Genomic DNA, 19,583 nt, shown 5'->3' with positions numbered 1-19,583 from the left:
CTTTATTGAGATAAAGGGTTCACATTAATGGGATGAACACATGGACAACCTCACGACATACTGCCATAAAAAATAAAAATAAAATGCATGTAAAATATTGCTTGGCTTCAACATAACAGTAGTACAGTCTGAAGTACCACTAACAAAGCAGAAACTTTTACTCACAAAAATGTAGAAAACATTTTATCAATTGCAGAACAACCAGCCAAAACACAGAACTCAAAGCGTTAGGTTTCTGTTCAGGTAGGTTTTCTCTCTCCAGTGTGAAATCATGTTGTTTGTCGGATTCAGGCTTCCGTTATTCATAATATTCAGTAAGTTTTTATCCTGGTTTAAGGACAAACAACCAGCAGTAGGACATCCCACATGGCTTTTAACTGAAGATTAATTCCTAATGTTCATTAGGGTGCAACATACACATGAGGAGGAAAACGATGTGTAGAGATAAACTACAACTCTAAGCTGATCAATCAACCAAACACAAGGGAATACACTACTGAATGACTCCACCTGCTCATAAAGGTGAGGAGCATCACAGGTTTCAGTCATTCTGCTGATGGAGGGGGAAGTGGGGGCTGAAAGAATCCAGCCCAAACTGCACACTACAAACTAACTGTGTTTTCAGTTTGTTGTGAGTTTGTTAAATGTGTTTACACATACCAGCATTCAGACTAAAATCACTTTTTTAATGTGGTGTTGATTTGTCCCAAAGATGCTGCAATGCAAAAGCAGACATGGGGAAAGTCCTCCCAGCTGAAACAGATTACAATGTTGGATGACACTTGTCTTTTTCCAGTTTAACAGAATGGCAGGGGATTTCCAGCATCAGTTTAATTTGATTTCCACTTGCAAAACAGATTTTTTATTTCCTGACACATTAATTCTTTGCCCTCTCAGTATTAGTACAGATTGCATATATGAAGTATTAGTACATAATGTTAGCGATACAGTGAATCACTTACCTGTGATATTGTTTATATAATACCAACACAGCAACAAAGACACAAATCCAAACCCTGAGAGGACTTCTGTTGTTTCAAGTGACACTCTAGAGGATGCTGTTTATCGGCAGCAGTGACCCTCAGAGGACTTACCTGTCTGACCTTCTCCTCCGTCACTTTGCTGTCTCACTCAGCTGTGTAATCCCTTTTCTCTTATGAGTCTGCATCAGTCAGCACACAGGCTGAAAGATCACTGAATGTCTCTTGATTTAAATCATGCCTGTATGAACTCCATAAAATAAAGTACTAGAGTAAAAAGTAGCTCAGTAACTACAGCCCATAGATTTATTATCTTCACAGTACATTTTGAACAAACCATCACTTCATCATGTTTGGTCATGTGGAGCATGTGTGTATCTAATCTCACAAACTACTGGACCAGTCAGCCCAATATTTCTTATGTTCATTTTTGACTATGCTCTAGGACCTCTTCGTGGTTGCAGTGATACTAAAAACAGTGTTGAAGACGGGGTCCTGTTCATGAAAGCTGTTCAGTGGCACTTAAAAAAAGGGTTCAATTATCCAGATCAATGCATCATTAGGCCCACAGAGCAAGTGCACCAGAGACTTCGCCAGCTGAGCAGCTAACTTTTGGTTTAGCCCTCCGCTAACTTGAATGGGGATTAAATAATTTAATTGTACAGATCTTCTAGACTTTCAAAATATTATTGGACTGAATGGATTAAACTCCAATGATGAAACGAGTCATTTCATGAGGGTTGTGACGCTCAAAAAATGTTTCCACTGAGTTACAGTCATCTCTTTCACAATGTAAGTCAATGGGCAGAAATCTTTTTAGGCCACATGGCATCACGTGATGGACCCACAAGTTGCAACTTCACAGTTTGGCCCCTGTGTCAAATTGGCCTCAAAGCGGCTCTGTTCCTGGGGGCTTATAGACTAATCTGTTGCAGGCCACATTTTAGCCTTTGTCGCTGTTAAATAAGCATCTACAAATTTGTTCCATAACGGATATGTTATGATCCACTTAAGTTAGGCATGATATCAGATCAATTAGTCCCTGTTACTGATATCTTCACTGCCAACTCTTTTCTGCTGCTGCTAATAATATGTCCTGATAGTGTTGCAATGCTGTTCTATATGGAAATATGTCACTACTGCCTCTAGTGCTTTAAAAAAATGTATGTCCTTTTATATTGCATCAACTTTGTCTCAAGTTTTAGCATTGAATCACACTTTTGATGATCATTACATTCTTGTGACTACAAAATCTTGTTAAAATCATTTCTTGTTGATGTGTTCAAAGAAATCTTTTAAATAGTATGTCCTGTTTTTTTGTGTTTGTTTGTTTGTTTTTTGTGCGCATTTTAGGTAGCCTTGTGTAACATCTTAGCTAAGGGACTACAGATGAAAAACAGCCTTTAGGCTAATTCTGGCATTTTTATACCATGTGTATTTATTAATTTGCACAGTCCCTTCTTAAATAAACTAAACTTATCTTGAGTGTAAGCGAGACAGGAGGGACAATGGAATTCAAAACCTGAAATCGTCATCTTGTTTATTGTTTCCTTATTAAATGTATACAGTTAACCCAGGATGCTCAGTTATAATACCATTACTAAGCAATCTAAGCATCTTAAAGAAAACTGAGACTATACTATATAAAAAGCCTTTATCAAATTCATGTGCTGGACACACAGCCTGCCCTGCACTCCTTGTTCCCCAACCACATGCCTCCAGACACACTTGAGGGAGATCTGAACTCTAACGAGTGCACTGTTCTACTTAGGACCTGCTCCACATTGAGATATTGTAATGTTAATGCTATTGAAACATTGATTGAATATAATAAATGTTTAAAAAGCTTTAGCTTACTTAATTACATTTAGTCCAGTTTTAACTGAGACATCTAGACATCCTTAAAATAATCAAATCAAATCAAACTGGGAATCAGAGAAAGGCAAAACTTGAAAAGAGCAAATCCCTGCAGCAAAGATGACACACGAGAAGTCACAAAAGTTTACTTAACAAACAGGAGTAACAAGTCACTTCCCTCGTATGTCAGTCAGAGGGCTTTGAGCTGGCTGCCATCTGACTCCACAGAGAGGATTTCCACTCTGCTTTTACCAGAGCACACACAGAGGTCAAGATGAAAGGACATCACTTTTGCCTGTGGACAAAAAGCAAACAAGGGAGACACGTGTTGGATTTATATGGAGTAAATACTTCAGGGGAAAGTTTTCTGTCTTTTTGCTGTGACAGAGATTTCTTGGACACACATCACATGTTGTAAACTATCTCATTCCAGATCTCGGTCCCTGCACTCACTCCTTATCCTTTCGTAAGTTCTTTCCCCCTTGACTGCACTCTGGACATGTGTGAAGCATTTAACATCACAGAAAAACAGAAAAAAAACACAAGTTCCCAGTTACTCTCCCCCCTCTTCTCTCTGATAACAACAGTTGAATCCTGCACTCGATTTACACCCGGCTTTGTTTCCCCTGCAAATATTTTTCCTCCATCCCACTGCAAATCTGCCACAGTGAGACACAGTGCAGAAACGCCTCTGTACGCCACTATAGAGATGCTACATTCCAGTCTTTTGTCCTCCACGGGCTGTTCAGAGCAGCTGCTTTAAGACTGGCTGCCCCTTTTTTATATCTTACCTTGTTGTTTGGGGGGGAATGGCAGCGAGGCCCTCAGAGAGCATCATACACATTCCTTCCCCTCGCCCTCCTCCCTTCACTCTTGATTGCCGCCCTTTTCTAAGGACATGTATGTTGTTTAATGTCCACAGCCCCTGGAGACAATGCCCCACTTGACCTTTGACCCCAGTGAGGAAAAGGCAGGCTTAATCTGATGTTGAGATCCTCCACTGCCATTGTCTGTGAGGCAGGGGACCCAATGTGGCTCTAGACTAAAGAGGGGGGGTCAGTCAATACATCTGCACACCAATTTGTTTGTCACATATAACCCCACAGACCTCCAGCACACACAGAAACACAGCCCACCCAAGGAAGATGACGCTCCCTCAACTTGTCTCCTGACCCTGTTTTCACCCTGCAAACTGTCACTCACACTGCTCATCCCTTTAACACCAGAGAGGAAACTAATAGGTCTATAAGCTCCTGACCACTTGATCAATAGCAGGTTTAAGTGCACATTTAATTACAGAAGGTCAACAACAGAAGTCCACATTTTAGATGCCTGGAAAAGGCTTGTAAAACTGATTCCATCCATCCCTAAAAGCACAGTTTGACATTTTAGTAAATACACTTATTCTTGCTGTGAGTGAGATGAAGAGATTGATATCATTCTAATGTTTGTACGATAACTGAGAAGCTGGTTAGGTTAGAGTAGCATGAAAACTGAAAACGGGAAAAAGTTAGCCTGACTGTCTTCAAAAGTAAGTGATTGTGTATTTTTTATGCCTTTTGTGCAACGTAAACATAGGATGTTTATTAGTGAACATTAGAGCTGCTATCCCGGGCAAGAGACACAGCGACATCTTGGTAAAAAACAACTCCTTTTTGTGGCACCATTCTGGCTGGAAGTGCATCGATGTCTCTGTAAAAAACAACCACTTTTCATGGCATCATCCTGGCAGAAAACGCAGCGATGTCTTGATTAAGAACAACCGCTTTTGTGGCACTATCCTGGCAGGAAAAGCAGTGATGTCTTCATAAAAAACAATGGGTATTTGTGGCATCATCCAGGCAGGAAACACAGCAACACGTTGGAAAAAAACAACTGTTTTTCGCTGCACTATCCTCTGTGGTAAAACAGCGACAGCCTCCACCTCCTGATGAGAAAGTCAGCTCATATACTTGAACTAGGATTTAGAAATGTTTATAAGATACATTCAGTCTGGGACATTCACATGAAATGTATCCATGGATTGCAGAAACATGCCAACATTTTCTCCTGGTGACTCGGCTGCTGTACATGAAGCTGCATGCTACAGTAACATCAAAAAGATTTGTAGTCTTGGTTGCAGATGGTAATTTCTCGCTGCTTCTGGATCATATTCCTGCTGGAACATTAAAGCATGTAACTTGTTCTAGCAGACACCCTAAGTACAAGTTGGATTCCAAAGTGAGCGTAACAAGTCCCCTTTAATGAATAGATAGGAGACTGATGCATGATGTTACTTTTTGTACTATGCTGCAAGACAAATTTCCAGGAGGACAATAAAAACATACCTGATTGAGCACTTAAAATATTTGGCAGACTGTACCATTAAAAGCGCTGACTAATTTGACCTTGTAGAGTCTGTTAATATCTGAATTTATTAATAGATAACTATCTGCAATTAATACCAGGAAAATGGAGTAAAGAGTACACACATTATGACACAAAAATGTCAGTAGAATGCCAGTAAAATTACCAAAAACAGTAATAGTATCAGTAAATTCCACACTTTAATGAGAGGTTAAGTTCAAGACATTTTAATTTGCCTGTTACTCTACACATTGTACAATTCACACAGTATATAAGAATAGATTAATTTGGTTAAACAATTTTACTGATTATTTTACTGTGTAAAAATACATTATCAATTCATTTTCTGCTGTAATAAGGTTTGATGCAGGAAAACAAAGAGATCACAATGAATTTATCTTACTTACAGTAACAATCAGTATAATATATTATTTTCAGACTCCAGTAAATAATTCAAAACAAAATATAAGAGGCTAAATGTGTCACTAATGCTTTAAACAACAGTAGAACCAAAAAAAAGGGTTCACCAAACAAAGTTTTGTTTTCTTTTGGTGAATAATTATTCCTATGTGTGTAGTATACATTAAAACCACCAGTAATACTACAGTATTTCACAGTCTGAGTGCAGAACATAGCTGTCACGTTTTGTTACCAAAACATGTGTTTATTTGAACCTGAACATCCAGATGTGTGACTCATGGCGTCTGGAACAAAGCGGACAATAAAAAAAAAACAAAAAAAAGAAATAACTTATTATAGAACATAAATTATTAATTCCAAATATTTACACATGGTACCTTTGAACATCAGTGCATCACAGACAAAATTATGCATCTCCTCAATGAAACAGTAAACTGGTGAGAAACCCTGTGCTGTTTTTTTTTTTTTTTTTTGGAAATGTACTGACGGTGGTTCAATCTGGAAAAAAAAGATGACTTCATAGTCACTCCAGCACTTGAGGACGTTCCCTGAGTTGTAGGTCATGTCAAGTGCTGAAAATCTGCTTTTTAATCCTAGCAGAGAAGTCAGTCAAGACGTCCATTATGGGAAAAAAAATGTTTACCTGATGTTTATCATTCAGTTTCTAAGAAAACTAAAAGAAGAAACAGGCCACAAAAGTGTAATCTGTCAGTTTGGTTCAGTCATCAAGTGTTCTACATTTAAAAAGAAGGAGTTTTTTTTATTATCGTTAAACCCCTGTAATGAATTTGGACATAAAGTTACACAGGGCTTTCCACAGAGACTAATCTATTATTACATATATTAGAAGTTCATGGGGGAAAAATTTCGATACAGCATGCATGGCAATATCGTATCAATACACAAATGTCAAGTACTGATTTCTTTTTTTTTTTTTAGAATTCATAATATTGCAAATACAAATTAAACTTTTGGTAGCCTACTAAAATCAATTGCTTTTCCAGTCCACTAGATACATTTTGCTGCAAGAAAAATAATTAAAGTGAGATGAACAGACTGAAAACTTTATCTTATTAGATAAAATAGATGTTGACGGGGTGATAATTTGCAGTTAAATCGTAATATATGTTGTTGCAATATATAGCATATCTCAAAATTATGTTTAAAATTATAATAATATTGTATTGTGACTTAAGTATTGTGACTATGACGTATTGTGGGGCCTCTGGTGATACCCATCCCTAAAAGCAGTCCATGAGAGTTTAACATAGTCTCTAACATGGTCTCATGGGCCAACTTATGGGTGGCAAAAGGAAAAAAAGTGGTGTATTTGTTTTATTTTTACACTGGCAATAGTTTTATAAAACTAAAGGACTAATTCCTCAAATGGAGGATATTTAATGTCTCTTTTAAAGGAATACTTCAGCATATTTGGAAATGATTTGCTCTCTTGCTAAGATCTAAATAATAAGATTTATACCACTCTTACGTTTGTACGGCTTCAGTCAGGAGGCAGCTAATTTAGCTTAGCATTATGACTGAAAACAGGAGGAAACAATTTTTCATTAGTTTTTATCTTAATTTTGTTTTTAATTCAGTTTAGTTTCAATTAGTTTCCAGAGTTTGCTCGTTTCAGTTTCATTTTAGTTTTGTTTTTATTAGTTTCAGTATAAGCTTTAGTTTGTCTTTGTATCACAATATGGGGAATATTTGTCAGGGGCAAGACTGAAAAAGTTCAGAATAGGTGTTACAATACAAACACAGCACTTTGTGAAGGCAACTGACTCACAGTTATGTAGACATCCCAGTTTCAAACATACACACCAATGCCTCCTCGTTCTTGTTGTGTTGACACATTTGAACAAATTGACAAAGACTAAAACTAAAGACATTTCCTGTATATATTTTATTTTATTTTTCATTTGTATCTATTTTTCTAAATTCTAGTTTCTTTTTTTAAAATTTCAAATAACTAAAATGGTTTTTCACACCCACTTTTACTTTTTTGGTTGAGTTTTAGTTATAACTATATATATTAACTATATTAACCTTGATACCAGCACAGCTCAAGCTAACTGGTTTATTGATATACTTGAATGTATTAAACTTGGGTGAAAGTTAAGTGTAAAAACTACAGGGTTTGGTTTTGAGCAGGACTTTGTCACCATCAGACAGAAACAGGCTAGCTGTTTCCCCCTGTTTACAGTTTTTATGCTAAGCTAAGCTAGCTTCATATTTACCATACATACAGGTGAGTGGTGTCAAATCTTCTCATCTAACACTCAGTTAAGACAGCGAATAAGCATATATGCCAAAATGTTGAAATATTCATTTAAAGGTCCAGTGTATAGGATTTTGGGGGGATATATTGGCTGAAATGGAATATAATAAATGTGTTTTCTTTCGTTTATAATTACCTGAAGGTAAAAATGATTGTGTTTTCATTGCCTTAGAATGTTTCTACAGTAGCCCAGAATGGACAAATCAAACACTGGCTCTAGAGAGGGCCATATGCATTTTTGTTTCAGCCACTGTAGTTCTCCTACATGTTTGGCACACAGGAGATGTTTCAGTTGGTTGCAATCTGCAACTTTACCACTAGATGGCACTAAATCATGCACACTAGACCTTTAAACCTTTTGTTGATTTGGTGAAACAGAAGATAAAGAGTTTCCAACAAATTAATCTCTCATATATTCATGAGTATGCTGTAACATACAGAGAAGAACAAGAACACAAACGTTTGAGGTATTGAACATGACCTTGTTGGGTGCATGGTTAGAAAATGTATCACTAAGTTTTTGAAAGTCTTCATCTTTCCTTGTTTCAGTTGCAGCCTCACCACCACACACACTGTAATGCTGTTCAATTCACACAAACCAGAGAGCCTGACGAACAAGGAGATGGTCAAAGTGAAGCCAGACCTACTACCTACAGCCACAAGACTCAACCACCATGTCCTCGTACTGTTTGTAGACCACATTGTTTCCTGAGTCGATGTAGAGGATGCTGATGGGGCTGAGTTTGGATGGGGCGCAGCAGCTAGGCGGCATGTTGCTGGGGTTCATTGAATTCATCAGAGTCTGGATGATGGCATGGTTGGTGGGCTCCAGGTGGGAGCGCAGGGGGAAGTCACACACTCCCTCGCAGTGGTACGCCTCATAATCCAGCGGGGCGATTATCCAGTCGTCCCAGCCAAGATCTCTGAAGTTAACGTGCAGCGGCTTCTTGCTGCACCTGGATTTGGACTTCTTGCCGTGTCTCTTCCCATGGCGTGTTTTGAATGCAGCCGTCCTTCTTCTCCTGCTGGCTGTGGTGACAGGGCCCCTGTCTTTGGTCTTCCTCTGTAGACCCAGCAATTCTCTCCCCTCTCTCCTCTCACTGAAGAGAGTCTGCCTCTTCTTCGACCTAGTGAACACCACTAAGATGGCTTTCTTCTGCTGAGGCCTGCCATGCCTGTGCAAGCCCAGAAGGTGCAGGTCCAGCTCCCTCTCTGGGTTGTCCAGCATGCCCCTGAGCTCCAGGCAGAAGTGCTTCCCCTCGCTCAGGTGATGCTGCTCTTTGAATATTTCCCACACATCCAACACCTCCCACTTCGGCCCCTGGGAATCCTGCAAGTCCAGTGTTTTGGAGTCGAGCAGCTGCTGGTCGTGGCAGGAGAGGAGCTGGATGTCCACAGGCTCTGTTTCCGATATCCTGAAATTCCCAGACACTTTGGTGTATATTCTGAGCTCAGCTCCCAGCACCTCCGCCTTTTTGGAGAGCGTTGAGACGTCGAACAGATACTGCTGTCTCCTCAGAGGGGAGAGTGGGAGGTCATCTGTGGAAAGCATTAAAACAGCAGGGTCAGATACATTCTCACTGGACGATGTGCATACCACAGAGATGCGGAATCTGACAGGAAAAATCCTACTATTGTCTGCACTGAATTAATCTGGGAGACAAAGTATGAGTCATGGGTGTTCAATCAATCCTACCTGCATGCACATACACACACACATACACACACACACACACACACACACACACACACACATATAAATACACTGAAGCTCCACATACCTTCCCCATTGTCCACAAAACTTGCAATAGTGTTTGCAGCTTTTGAAGAGCGAAAGAAACTGGCGTTGAGTCCCAGTCTCTCCGCCGTGGAGAAGGTCTTGTAAATAGACAGCATGTAGTCATGAGGCTCAACTGAGTCTTTAGATGTTGTTTTACTGTTTCTATCGATGGATGGCGGCGCGTAAAACTCCTTGAAGTACTTAGAAGCGTGTTGTCCATCAAAAATCCTCGTCACCTTGCTGCTCTTTGGCGCAGCTGGAGGAAAAATAGCAAGAGTATGAAAACCAGGGATTTCCCTAACAAACACCAGAGCGCCGCAAAGAAAAGCGAAGTGATAGAGATCCATCCTCTGCTCTCGCCCTGAATCAGAGCCGGAGCCTGAGCTGTGGCTGCCGGGGTGGGGGGGACCACGGGCAAAGCCGGAGCTGAACTCTGCATCCACTCCGCAGCAAGTGGCTGCTCCGCAAAGTGCGCACAGCTCTGGAGGACAGGCGGTGCGAAGTTTTTTTAAAAAAAAAAAAAAAGGGGGGGGGGGGGGGGGGGGTTACACGCCCACATTGTAGTTATCGTTAAGGCTAAATGGAGGGCGCAAATTAAGGCTGTAAAACTAATTGTTCCTCTGACGGCTGTCACCTCCCTCCTGGGGAGGCAGATGTGAGCTGAAAGGACGCTTGACAGCTTCTGGTGCATTTGCACATTTTAGTTTCAAACACAAAACCTGCTTGTACAAACCACAGTCACTCTTAATTTGGAGATTTTTTTGGCTCAGTTGTAAATGTTTCCCCCGTTCAAGCAGAGGTTTAAATATCACTGCTGTTTGGGTCTTGGGTGTAGGATTTACCGCGGACTCTTCCGCCCTCTAGTGATGCGCAGACATATCGTCCTGCTGCAGAAGAGGAGACATTCAGCCAATCAGCTTCCTTCAGCACCACGGACAGAGCCTCCACTCAGCGTTAGAAAACTTTTGTCAATAAACCCTTAAAATCTAATTTGAAATAAATAGTGTCTGATGATAGTTCAACCAAAGGTGCTATAAGAGGTATAACATGTATTGTTGTCCAATTCACCTAAGAATTAAGATAATAATAACAATAATAACAATAATAATAATGATAACAACAACTTTTATTTATATGTCACTTTTAAAGCTTAAACACAAAGTGCCTTCCAGGTTAAAAGATTTACAGAATAAAGATAAAAATAAATAAATGAAGAAAGAAATCAAAATCAGAGACTGTCTGATATACAAAAAAGTTAGAACATCAGCGCACATATATCAATCAGCACTGAGCCCATACATAAAATAATGGATGTGCAAGCGCAAACAAACTAACAAACAAATAAACACAAAAACCTCACACAGCTGTATTAGACACCCATAGAGAGAAGTGTGATTTGTTTTTCTTTATAAATACCTGCCAAAATACCTCTCTATGCACCAGTAACTGAAGAGCTTAAATGCTGGAGAAATGAATTCACGATGCATTATTGTCCAGTCTCAGTTATTTAATTTTGTCAGTTCATCTAATTACATTCAAGTATTTGTTTCATAACAGAAAACAAGCAAACATTAGGGTTCCACAATATTATTGACACATCATTCATATTAACGAGAAAAGCTTTTTAATTGAACTGAAGATTTTGAAAGCAGGATGTTTACTTGTGTCACTGTCTATTTTTTGTTACATTGTGGTGGTGTTTATAAGAGACCAGTGTGTAGGGTTAAGTAGAATGTAGCGGTGAGCGAAAGGCGCCGTGAAACATGCCAGCCCAACACTGCAGCCTCTATGGAAGAGGAGCTGCTCCCTCTGTAAATATAAACAGTTCATTCTAGATATAAAATAAACCCCTCAGCAATTTTAATTTTCAGGTGATTATATTTTCAGTAGTGTATACTTACATTTATTATATACAATTTCTGCCATAATCTACTTATAAGTCCCCCTAACATCTTACACACTTAGCATGTCAGTAAATAATAAGCACTTATCTTCCCCACAGCCTGCTCACTCAAAAATGTTTGGTAATATTGATGACGAGAACTGAAAAATGTTGGTCTAACAATACAGTGGTTCTAGACATACGTGTTTCTGGAGTTTTGACCTCTTTACTATTCTTTTTCTTCTCCATGCATAAGTAGTTGAAGTTGTGGCAGAAACCCCCACTGTGCTTCTACAGTATTAGCACTGGCTGCAATTATGGCTGCTGTTGGTTTGAGGATAGAGACAATGCCAGACTGCTTCATGATCGAAGGTTATTGCACCATGAGGGGCCATATCAATCAGCCCTTTGTAGGTAAAGAACACCTCACTCTGCAGGAGAAGAGAGTTTGGTGTTTGGCACCGCAGCTCAGTGCAGTCTAGCACCACTTGAGTATCAGGGTAGTTCTGAAAAACATCTGGCAGGTGAGCCTTCACTGTCTCCTCAGACAGCCAAATGCCCACAGCTCCATACAGAACGTTAACCCAAGTATTGATGATGCGGCTCACAGTTGACTGGTGGATTTTGAATCTGTGGGCCAAATCTTTCTGCATCAGACTCAAAGACAAATAGGCCATGGACAGGAAAAACACATCAATGGGTTGAAAGAACTGTAAAAAGAAAATATAGCACATTTTATTTACTTTTGGTACTCATCACACAGACAGACCATAACTGACACAAAGAATCAGAATTCAAATAAATAAATTTGAATAAAGAGTAAATTTTGCAGTTCCAATAATATCATATGAGACATTAAGATTTTTAAGACCTAACTGTCAAACTTCATGCAGATATGAACCACTACAATATGTTGTACTGCAAACTAATACAATGCCAAATATTCAGAATCGTATTTCCCACTCCATGAGGATAAGAGGATAATAAAGTTACCGTTGCATTGACAGGGTGAGGGACCTCATTATTCCGAAGTGCAGTCCATGCTCTTGTCATGTGCACCATCTCGTGTGTGGCTGGCTCAACCTGCCTCCAAAAGGCCATCAGGTGGGAATGACTTGCAAACCTGTGGGACATATGAAAATGTGTAAGGTGTTTTGTATTTTCCTCTTCTTGGAAAGCACTTTGTACTTTCAGCTCGAAAAGTGCTCTACACATAAAGTTATTATTATTATTGTTATGTTACTACTGGAATGGTAAAATGTATTTTTTTCAAATAAATGTATTAAAATTCTAATTATTAATGCCAGTATAGTCTGTCTGTGTAAAGAGTAACAATAGTAAATAAAATGTACTGTATTTTCCTCTGCTAACTTTCCGTTTACTGTACCTGGAGCTGTAGGCATTTGGCTGTCTGAGGAGACCGTGAGGGCTCACCTGCCAACTACTCCGATACACAAGTGGCGCTGCTGCACCAAACTCTCTTCTTCTCTAGAGTGAGGCGGTCTCTCTCTGCAAATGTGAGGAAACTAAGAAAAAAATAAACTAAGCTGCACATTGCGGCACACAGCAGTAGAGCAGTAGAGTCCTGAAGTGTTGTCTTTGAAAAGACACTTTAGCACGTTTTGAGGTCTTGACATAAAGTAAACATAGATACCCAAATTGGAATAAAATACACAAAGAAACGAAACAAAATGTAGCTACATGAAATTAATGTAGCCTAGTTTAGGCCGTTTTAAACTACATGACTAGCATTCCTGCACCAGCATAGGGATTTATGCTCGGCGGAAGATGTAAAGCGGCCACACTTAACCGTCATGAGCTGCCGTGCATGATACGCCCTCCTAAACACGTTATCTGCTCTCAAGTGGTCACAGTACGCAACTACACCTCTTAACCGTTACAGGTTTTATTTTGATAGTGTTGACAGGAAGTATCGCTGTAGAATTGGGTCCAGCTTGACGGTAGAGTGCTGTTATATACTCATTGTGACCGCAAGAGGGCGTAAACACTCGTAATCTGCATGACAGGTTGTTTAACAAACAGCCAGCTCGCAAATCCATATTTTTTAAAATAACTCCTAACCTCCATGTTCCTCCATATTTATAACAAAGAAGGTAAAATATGGACTCTGTTCACCAGAAGTCTTAATACGACATTTGTGATTTTTAATTGTTGTTTGTTGTGCTCTCGACATCATTGTAAATGAAGGCTCGGCCTCAATGATTCCTCGAGATTTAAATAAAGGTTAAATGAAAATGAAATGAAATGAAATGAAATTTATTATTATTATTATCATTATTATTCTATTTTTTAATTGAAATAATGATAATAATAATAATAATAATAATCAAACAAATGCACATGTCACTTATACTTACCAGTAAGGATAACCACAGTGCAAAATTCATTACATGATTTTTGTTTTAACTTTTTTTTATATATATATTTAATTAAGTGGTTATATTAAAAATTCAAATTATTAAAAGAAAAAAAAAACATTCTCAAGTTGCAAAACAAAATAAAAATGGCAGGGGGTTTAGGTTAAATAACTAGTAGAAAAGGAAACAGAAATGTTGTTGTTTTTTTTTTTTTGAAAACTAAAGGCACATTTATAATAGTCTCAGTATGCTATTTATGTAGGCTTATGTACGTTTTTATTTTGAAAATACTTACCGGAAGTTTCCCTGTGTAACTAAGTCTACCTTGACACCAAAGACTTTAATGATGACGTGAAATTAGCGCAGAGGTGTAGTAACGCAGTGTCACCACCAGAGGGCAGTATTCCATTGCTCCTCTGCTAGGTATCAGTTTAACAAGTGTAAATACCATGATATATGATTAAGACTATATTATTTCTTCTAATTAACACTTTTTAAAATAAAACGTTCAAGTACACAGCACAGTTGTGCACTTATCAACTACTTGATGTCTTATTATACAAATTGCCTAGCTAGCAAGATGGCTACCAAAAAAATAGCGATCATTTTTGGTTCTCATGTCTCCTAGTCTCAAAACAAAACAAAATATAGCATACTGCGGCTGCCGCTCGTTCTGTACTATGAACGTAAAATAGTCAAAAACATACTTCTGTACAGCATTTCTGTATCTATTTATCTGCTCTTTAGATAGATTTTATCCTGTAGCTCACCACAACAAAAATAAGAATAATAAAAACCAAACAACAGTATGTAACATGTTTAACAAGTTGCAAAATAAAACATGACCATACCAGCTGTGACAATCATAAACCACGGTCACAGCACGTAATCTCACGTCTATTGCAACAGTATTATTGTGAAAGGGTTTACCGGAAGTGTTTTTATGTTATTATGTCTAATTTGATAATAGTGTTGTCATTACTACTTGTGGCCAGCAGAGGGCGTCACGACTATATGAACCACATGATTATGATTATTTATAAAGTTTTAAATATCTAATACATATAAAATATCAATTATAAATAAGAATGTAAATGTATAATATTTACAAATGATCTTGATTATACAATCTATGAAATTAACGCATTAACATTAATGTAGACTTAGTTAAAAACTGAGTGAGATTTAGTTAAAAACTGAATAATGTTAGAGGCAGGATTATTAAACAGCCAGCTCGCAAATCAATGATTTTTAAAAAGCATTTCTAACCTCTGTGTTCCTTCATATCAAGGAGAAAACATTTAAAAGGAAAGAAATAAAGAAACGAACAATAAAACAACAACAAAGGCACACTTAAGGTACATCTATTATAGTCTTATTATACTATTATGGCTATATTATAAAATATTTATTTAATATTTATTATAAAACAATATAATTTAGTTAATGTAATAATTAGCTAAAACAAAGCTTTCGTATTTTGTGTTCATCCAAAAAGTTATGTTGAACATGTTTTGGGTTTATACTATTCTATCGTGTTTCAGCTTGGCCAAGAAAAGAGGTGAATAGTTTATCTTAGTTTATCTTAATACTACAGTACATGATAGCAGATGGAACGTATGGAGGGAAGACTGAAAGGCAGATGTATCATTAGAGGATTGGGAGTCTGTATGTACTAAGGCCCACACTCAATCAATTATTACCTAACTAAGACTGTTATAGTGCAAATAGCTTTTGCAAACAGATTTAACAGCAGCTAAATTAAACACAAATAATGGGTATATCCCTGCTTTATGCATAACGTACTGAGGTGAAGGGGATACTGTCGTAAGAAATAAAAATGTGTTTATCAACAAAAAATAGAATTTATTGAAAAGAGAAAATAGTTTAACATCAACTTCCTTCATCTTGTTACAACAGAGTCAAGTAAAACACCTATTGCACCGTTTAAAAATAGAAAATCTATTTGGATCTTACACCTGACGCATCATCATAAACAGAGATTTACACACAATACAACAAAAGAACCCAAAAGAGACAGAAACAAAGTGAGGGGGTGCTTCCAATAATTTCTTTGGTTAATGTATAAGTGTTGAGATTTCTTACCCACATCCCCAAAACTTTTTTAAATATCTTACCACCAAAAACCAGCCATGTGCATAATATAATGAAGGACTACATGTTTTAATCAGCAGACTTGCACGTGTTGAGGTGAATATAAGTTGTATGCTTCATAAAACCCTTTAACTCCACAGAACCACCTAACATATGGGGATGCTGTCTGAGCAGCAGGCCACAGAGTAGATGACGCTGACCAGACACAGACTGCCAGCAGACACAGCAGTGCTGGAGCCGAAGATGCTGTTGTCCTCAGTGGTGGTGGGCGGGGTGGATGCGGACTCGGTGCTCGTTGATGGGCTCTCGGTGGTTGGAGTGTTTTTGACGGAGAAGCCGCGTGACTGGGCGCCCCATTCCTTTAGGGTGAAGACCATGGTCAGGTTCTCACCTGCAGGGAGAGAACGAGTCATTATTGTGGTGATTCATGCTGCATGTTTTTTCATCATGGCCCAAGTTGAAGAACTTTTGCACTGATGTATTTCTTTTTATAAAAACAGTTTTGGAGATATTCTTAAATAAATCCCTACACTAGAGTACTCAGTGTATTTCTTAAAGATTGTGGCCACTCATTACATTTTATTTTGGTTACAAGAAGAAAATGTATAACTGGATATTGGCTCAGTGATGATTCATTTCCAAAAGGCAAATGTAGAGGCAGACGTGTGTGAAATGAAAAAAACATTTGGGACAAAAATGACACTCACTACTTAGAAATAAGGTTTTAGGCCCTTTGAACAATATAAATGAAACACAAATTGTGAATATTAATGTGTAATAATGCTCTTTTGTCTTGTCTTTTTGTTTGACCAACAGTCCAAAACACAAAGATATTCAGATTACAGTGATATAAGACAGAGAAAAGCTGCAAATCCTCAGAGATAATAGTCAGCGTTTTTGCTTGAAAACTAACTGAAACGACTAACTGATTATTAAAAGTTGTTGCAGATTATTTTCTTGTCAGTCAGCTAATTATTTCAACTCTCTTCTGCAAAGCTTGATTTCATCTCAGAGGAGAATTCAGTTCATTTCAATGTCACACTATCTGATATTGTTCTGGACATTATTTATACTTTTTTGAAGTGTGTGACAGTTTATCTTAGCCTATTTATGTTGTTTGTAAATTGTTGTAACAATGGTTTTGTGCTTCCTTTTTAGCCACAGATTGTAATGTCAGTGAGACTTTCTAACTGTTTAAATAAAGGAAAATTAAAAAGGGGGACAAAAACCTGCCAGAACCCCAGAGTTTATCAGTAAATATTTCTTTTTGTAGGACTGATTTTAAAAAGCCTAACGCAGATGTACCGCTGTTTAGAATGGACAGGTTGGTGAAGTTTGCCCAGCAGGTGCTAAACAGGATGGTGGTGTTTCCTTCCAGTCCGCCTACACTGTTCCCACTGGAGTCCTTCAGGTTGGCTGTTACAGTGAGTGATGTCACTCCCACAGAGACACAGTTACCCTGCAGACAACAGCACAGGTCAGCCTTTACAGATAGACAGTGACTTCAACATTAATGTTAAAACATGTGGTGTGTGTCTCCATCACTTTTCCAAAGTTTATTCTGAACCTTTGTACACATTTTATTTCTGGTTTCAGCTCAAACTTGATCCCATTAAAGGGTAACTTAAGCATTTTTCAACCTGGACCCTATTTTTCTATTTTTGTATCTAAATGACAAACAGGGAACAATTGTTTTTGAAATTGGTCCAGTATTAAACAAGAGGTGGCAGCCATGAAACAGGCTGCATTGTAAACACTTGGGGCAATTGTATACTGTCAATGTATGTCCACTAAAAGTGCTTGTTTTTGCCAGTTGACAGGCTCAGGCTATGCTCGGTGTCTGGCAGCATTATGGAAAGGATCCCTACAGAGATAGACCTTTTTGTTAATGAATAAGATCCTCCTTTCCGTTTAACCAGAAACAGCTGTCGCCAAACCCACCAGACTCTCTTTAAATAAACAGTAATTTTAGCCTGTATATAGTCAGGATATTTTCACATTTAACTGGGGGTTTGTTTAAGGCTTTATTTCAACCAAATCACATTTGGTGATTGTTGGAACTATGGAAAGACAAACCAAGATGTTTTTGTCAGTTTTATTTTGTTTCTGTTGACTTTGAATGAAGTGTGTTTTGCGTTGATAAAATTAGTTTGTGTAAATGGAGTCTGGTGGGTTTGATGGAGCGATTTTTTGGGCCGTTTCTGCTTAAAGTCCAGGTAAAGCAAAAATTTGAATGATTAAAAAAAATGCGAAGTATATGGAATCAGGTTTCAAAATTGGGAAAAACTAAGTGATATTCTTGGCTCTGAGATGCTGAGGGGTGTCTGCTGAGGGAGCTGAAATGAAGAACGAGTTGCTGCACTGCGACAGCTTCTTGTTTAGCAGCTACGCTAGCCGACATGTTAGCAGTAACTCCTGGGCTGGGTAGTCAATTTGGTCTAAAATGACTGGATTGAAACTTGAACGTTCCAGTTCACAGTTGGGGATTTAACCCACTGCAGCAGAGTAGTAATCCAATCCTATCACTGTTTGTATCATTGTTCTGATTTAGCAGCAGCTGTGTAGTAAGAGCGATCTGTTTGCAGATGTATCGTTGTCTAACCTGCTCATCCACAGCCATGAGACTGGGCTGCTGGTACAGAGGACCCACAAACTCCCCGGCTATCGGCTCCTCTATCAGCAGCAGGTTGTTCACGCTGGACACATAGCTCACTGTCGGCTCCTCCCTCGTCACTTCTTCGTTTGCCTCCTGATATTTGGAAGCAGAAAAACATCGAACCAGTGAATAGAAATGTAAAACTGATACTAAAATCCCCCTTTTCATGGTAGTTTTTACTAAGCACATGTGTTAATGATTAAGTCTTGACGTTTACCTCCTCCCAGCTGGGGTCAGATGATGGAGGAGGAGGAGGGATGACACCCATCGAGGAGACGTTAAAGCCGATGGACTGACTGAGGTTTCCGGAAACTGCTGCCTGACCCAGATCATCAGCGATGTTCTTCAACAACGTAAAGTCCTCCTCATCTGAGAAGACAAAGACAACAGATGTTACAAAAATCTAAGTTTACAGGCCATTGTTCACATATAAGACAGTAAAACACTCTAAACACAATACAAGTGCAAACATCAGCTCAGAAATGAGACTTCTTCTCCTACTAACTGTTGGTGGTGTTGCTGGTTTGTTGGACTGGAGGCTTCTTGATCTCAACCTCCACCTTCAAGCCAGTGGATCTCTTCCTGCGCCGTGCACCTCCATCTTCCCGGATGATGTTGGTGATTCGGATCATATTTGGGGGAACTTTGAGGAACGTGGCAAGGTTCTGGATCAGACTGTCTCCGAAGAACTCTTCCTCGGTCATGGCGGGCAGCTCAAAGGAGAGGAAGAGAACCGGGGAGGTTCGGATCTCCACTGGCTGGGAGCCCCGCACCAAGACCCTTAGCATTTTGTAGTCCTGGTCAAAGTAGTTTGCGCCCTCAGTGGTGTTCAGTTTGGGGAAGTATTGGCCTGGAGGGATTAAATAAATAGGAATATATGATTGATGA

At 38.7% G+C, this 19,583-nt stretch overlaps 2 protein-coding genes across 2 annotated transcripts in view; both read right to left on the bottom strand.

Annotated features, from left to right (window-relative positions):
- Window positions 1–5,370: 5,370 nt before the first annotated feature.
- gdf6b (growth differentiation factor 6b) lies at window positions 5,371–10,139 on the bottom strand. The gene is made up of 2 exons (XM_033636522.2): window positions 9,666–10,139; window positions 5,371–9,423 (listed from the first exon to the last, which is right to left on the bottom strand). Exons 1-2 carry the CDS (start codon window positions 10,009–10,011, stop codon window positions 8,531–8,533), a joined length of 1,239 nt encoding a protein of 412 aa, XP_033492413.2. The 5' UTR covers window positions 10,012–10,139; the 3' UTR covers window positions 5,371–8,530.
- A 5,630-nt stretch (window positions 10,140–15,769) lies between these two features.
- pkhd1l1.1 (PKHD1 like 1, tandem duplicate 1) overlaps window positions 15,770–19,583 on the bottom strand; it is a 67,294-nt gene continuing 63,480 nt past the window's right edge. Inside the window, exons 73-77 of the mRNA XM_033637458.2 lie at window positions 19,201–19,545; window positions 18,913–19,064; window positions 18,642–18,788; window positions 17,345–17,498; window positions 15,770–16,430 (exon numbers count right to left, since the gene is read on the bottom strand). Of these exons, the coding sequence (XP_033493349.2) occupies window positions 16,186–16,430; window positions 17,345–17,498; window positions 18,642–18,788; window positions 18,913–19,064; window positions 19,201–19,545 (1,043 nt within the window). The 3' untranslated portion in view covers window positions 15,770–16,185. The remainder of the gene's footprint in view (window positions 16,431–17,344; window positions 17,499–18,641; window positions 18,789–18,912; window positions 19,065–19,200; window positions 19,546–19,583) is intronic.

Source organism: Epinephelus lanceolatus, chromosome 16, assembly GCF_041903045.1.
Source record: "Epinephelus lanceolatus isolate andai-2023 chromosome 16, ASM4190304v1, whole genome shotgun sequence".
Lineage (NCBI taxonomy): Eukaryota > Metazoa > Chordata > Actinopteri > Perciformes > Serranidae > Epinephelus > Epinephelus lanceolatus.
This window is presented reverse-complemented; position numbering and strand designations above follow the sequence as displayed.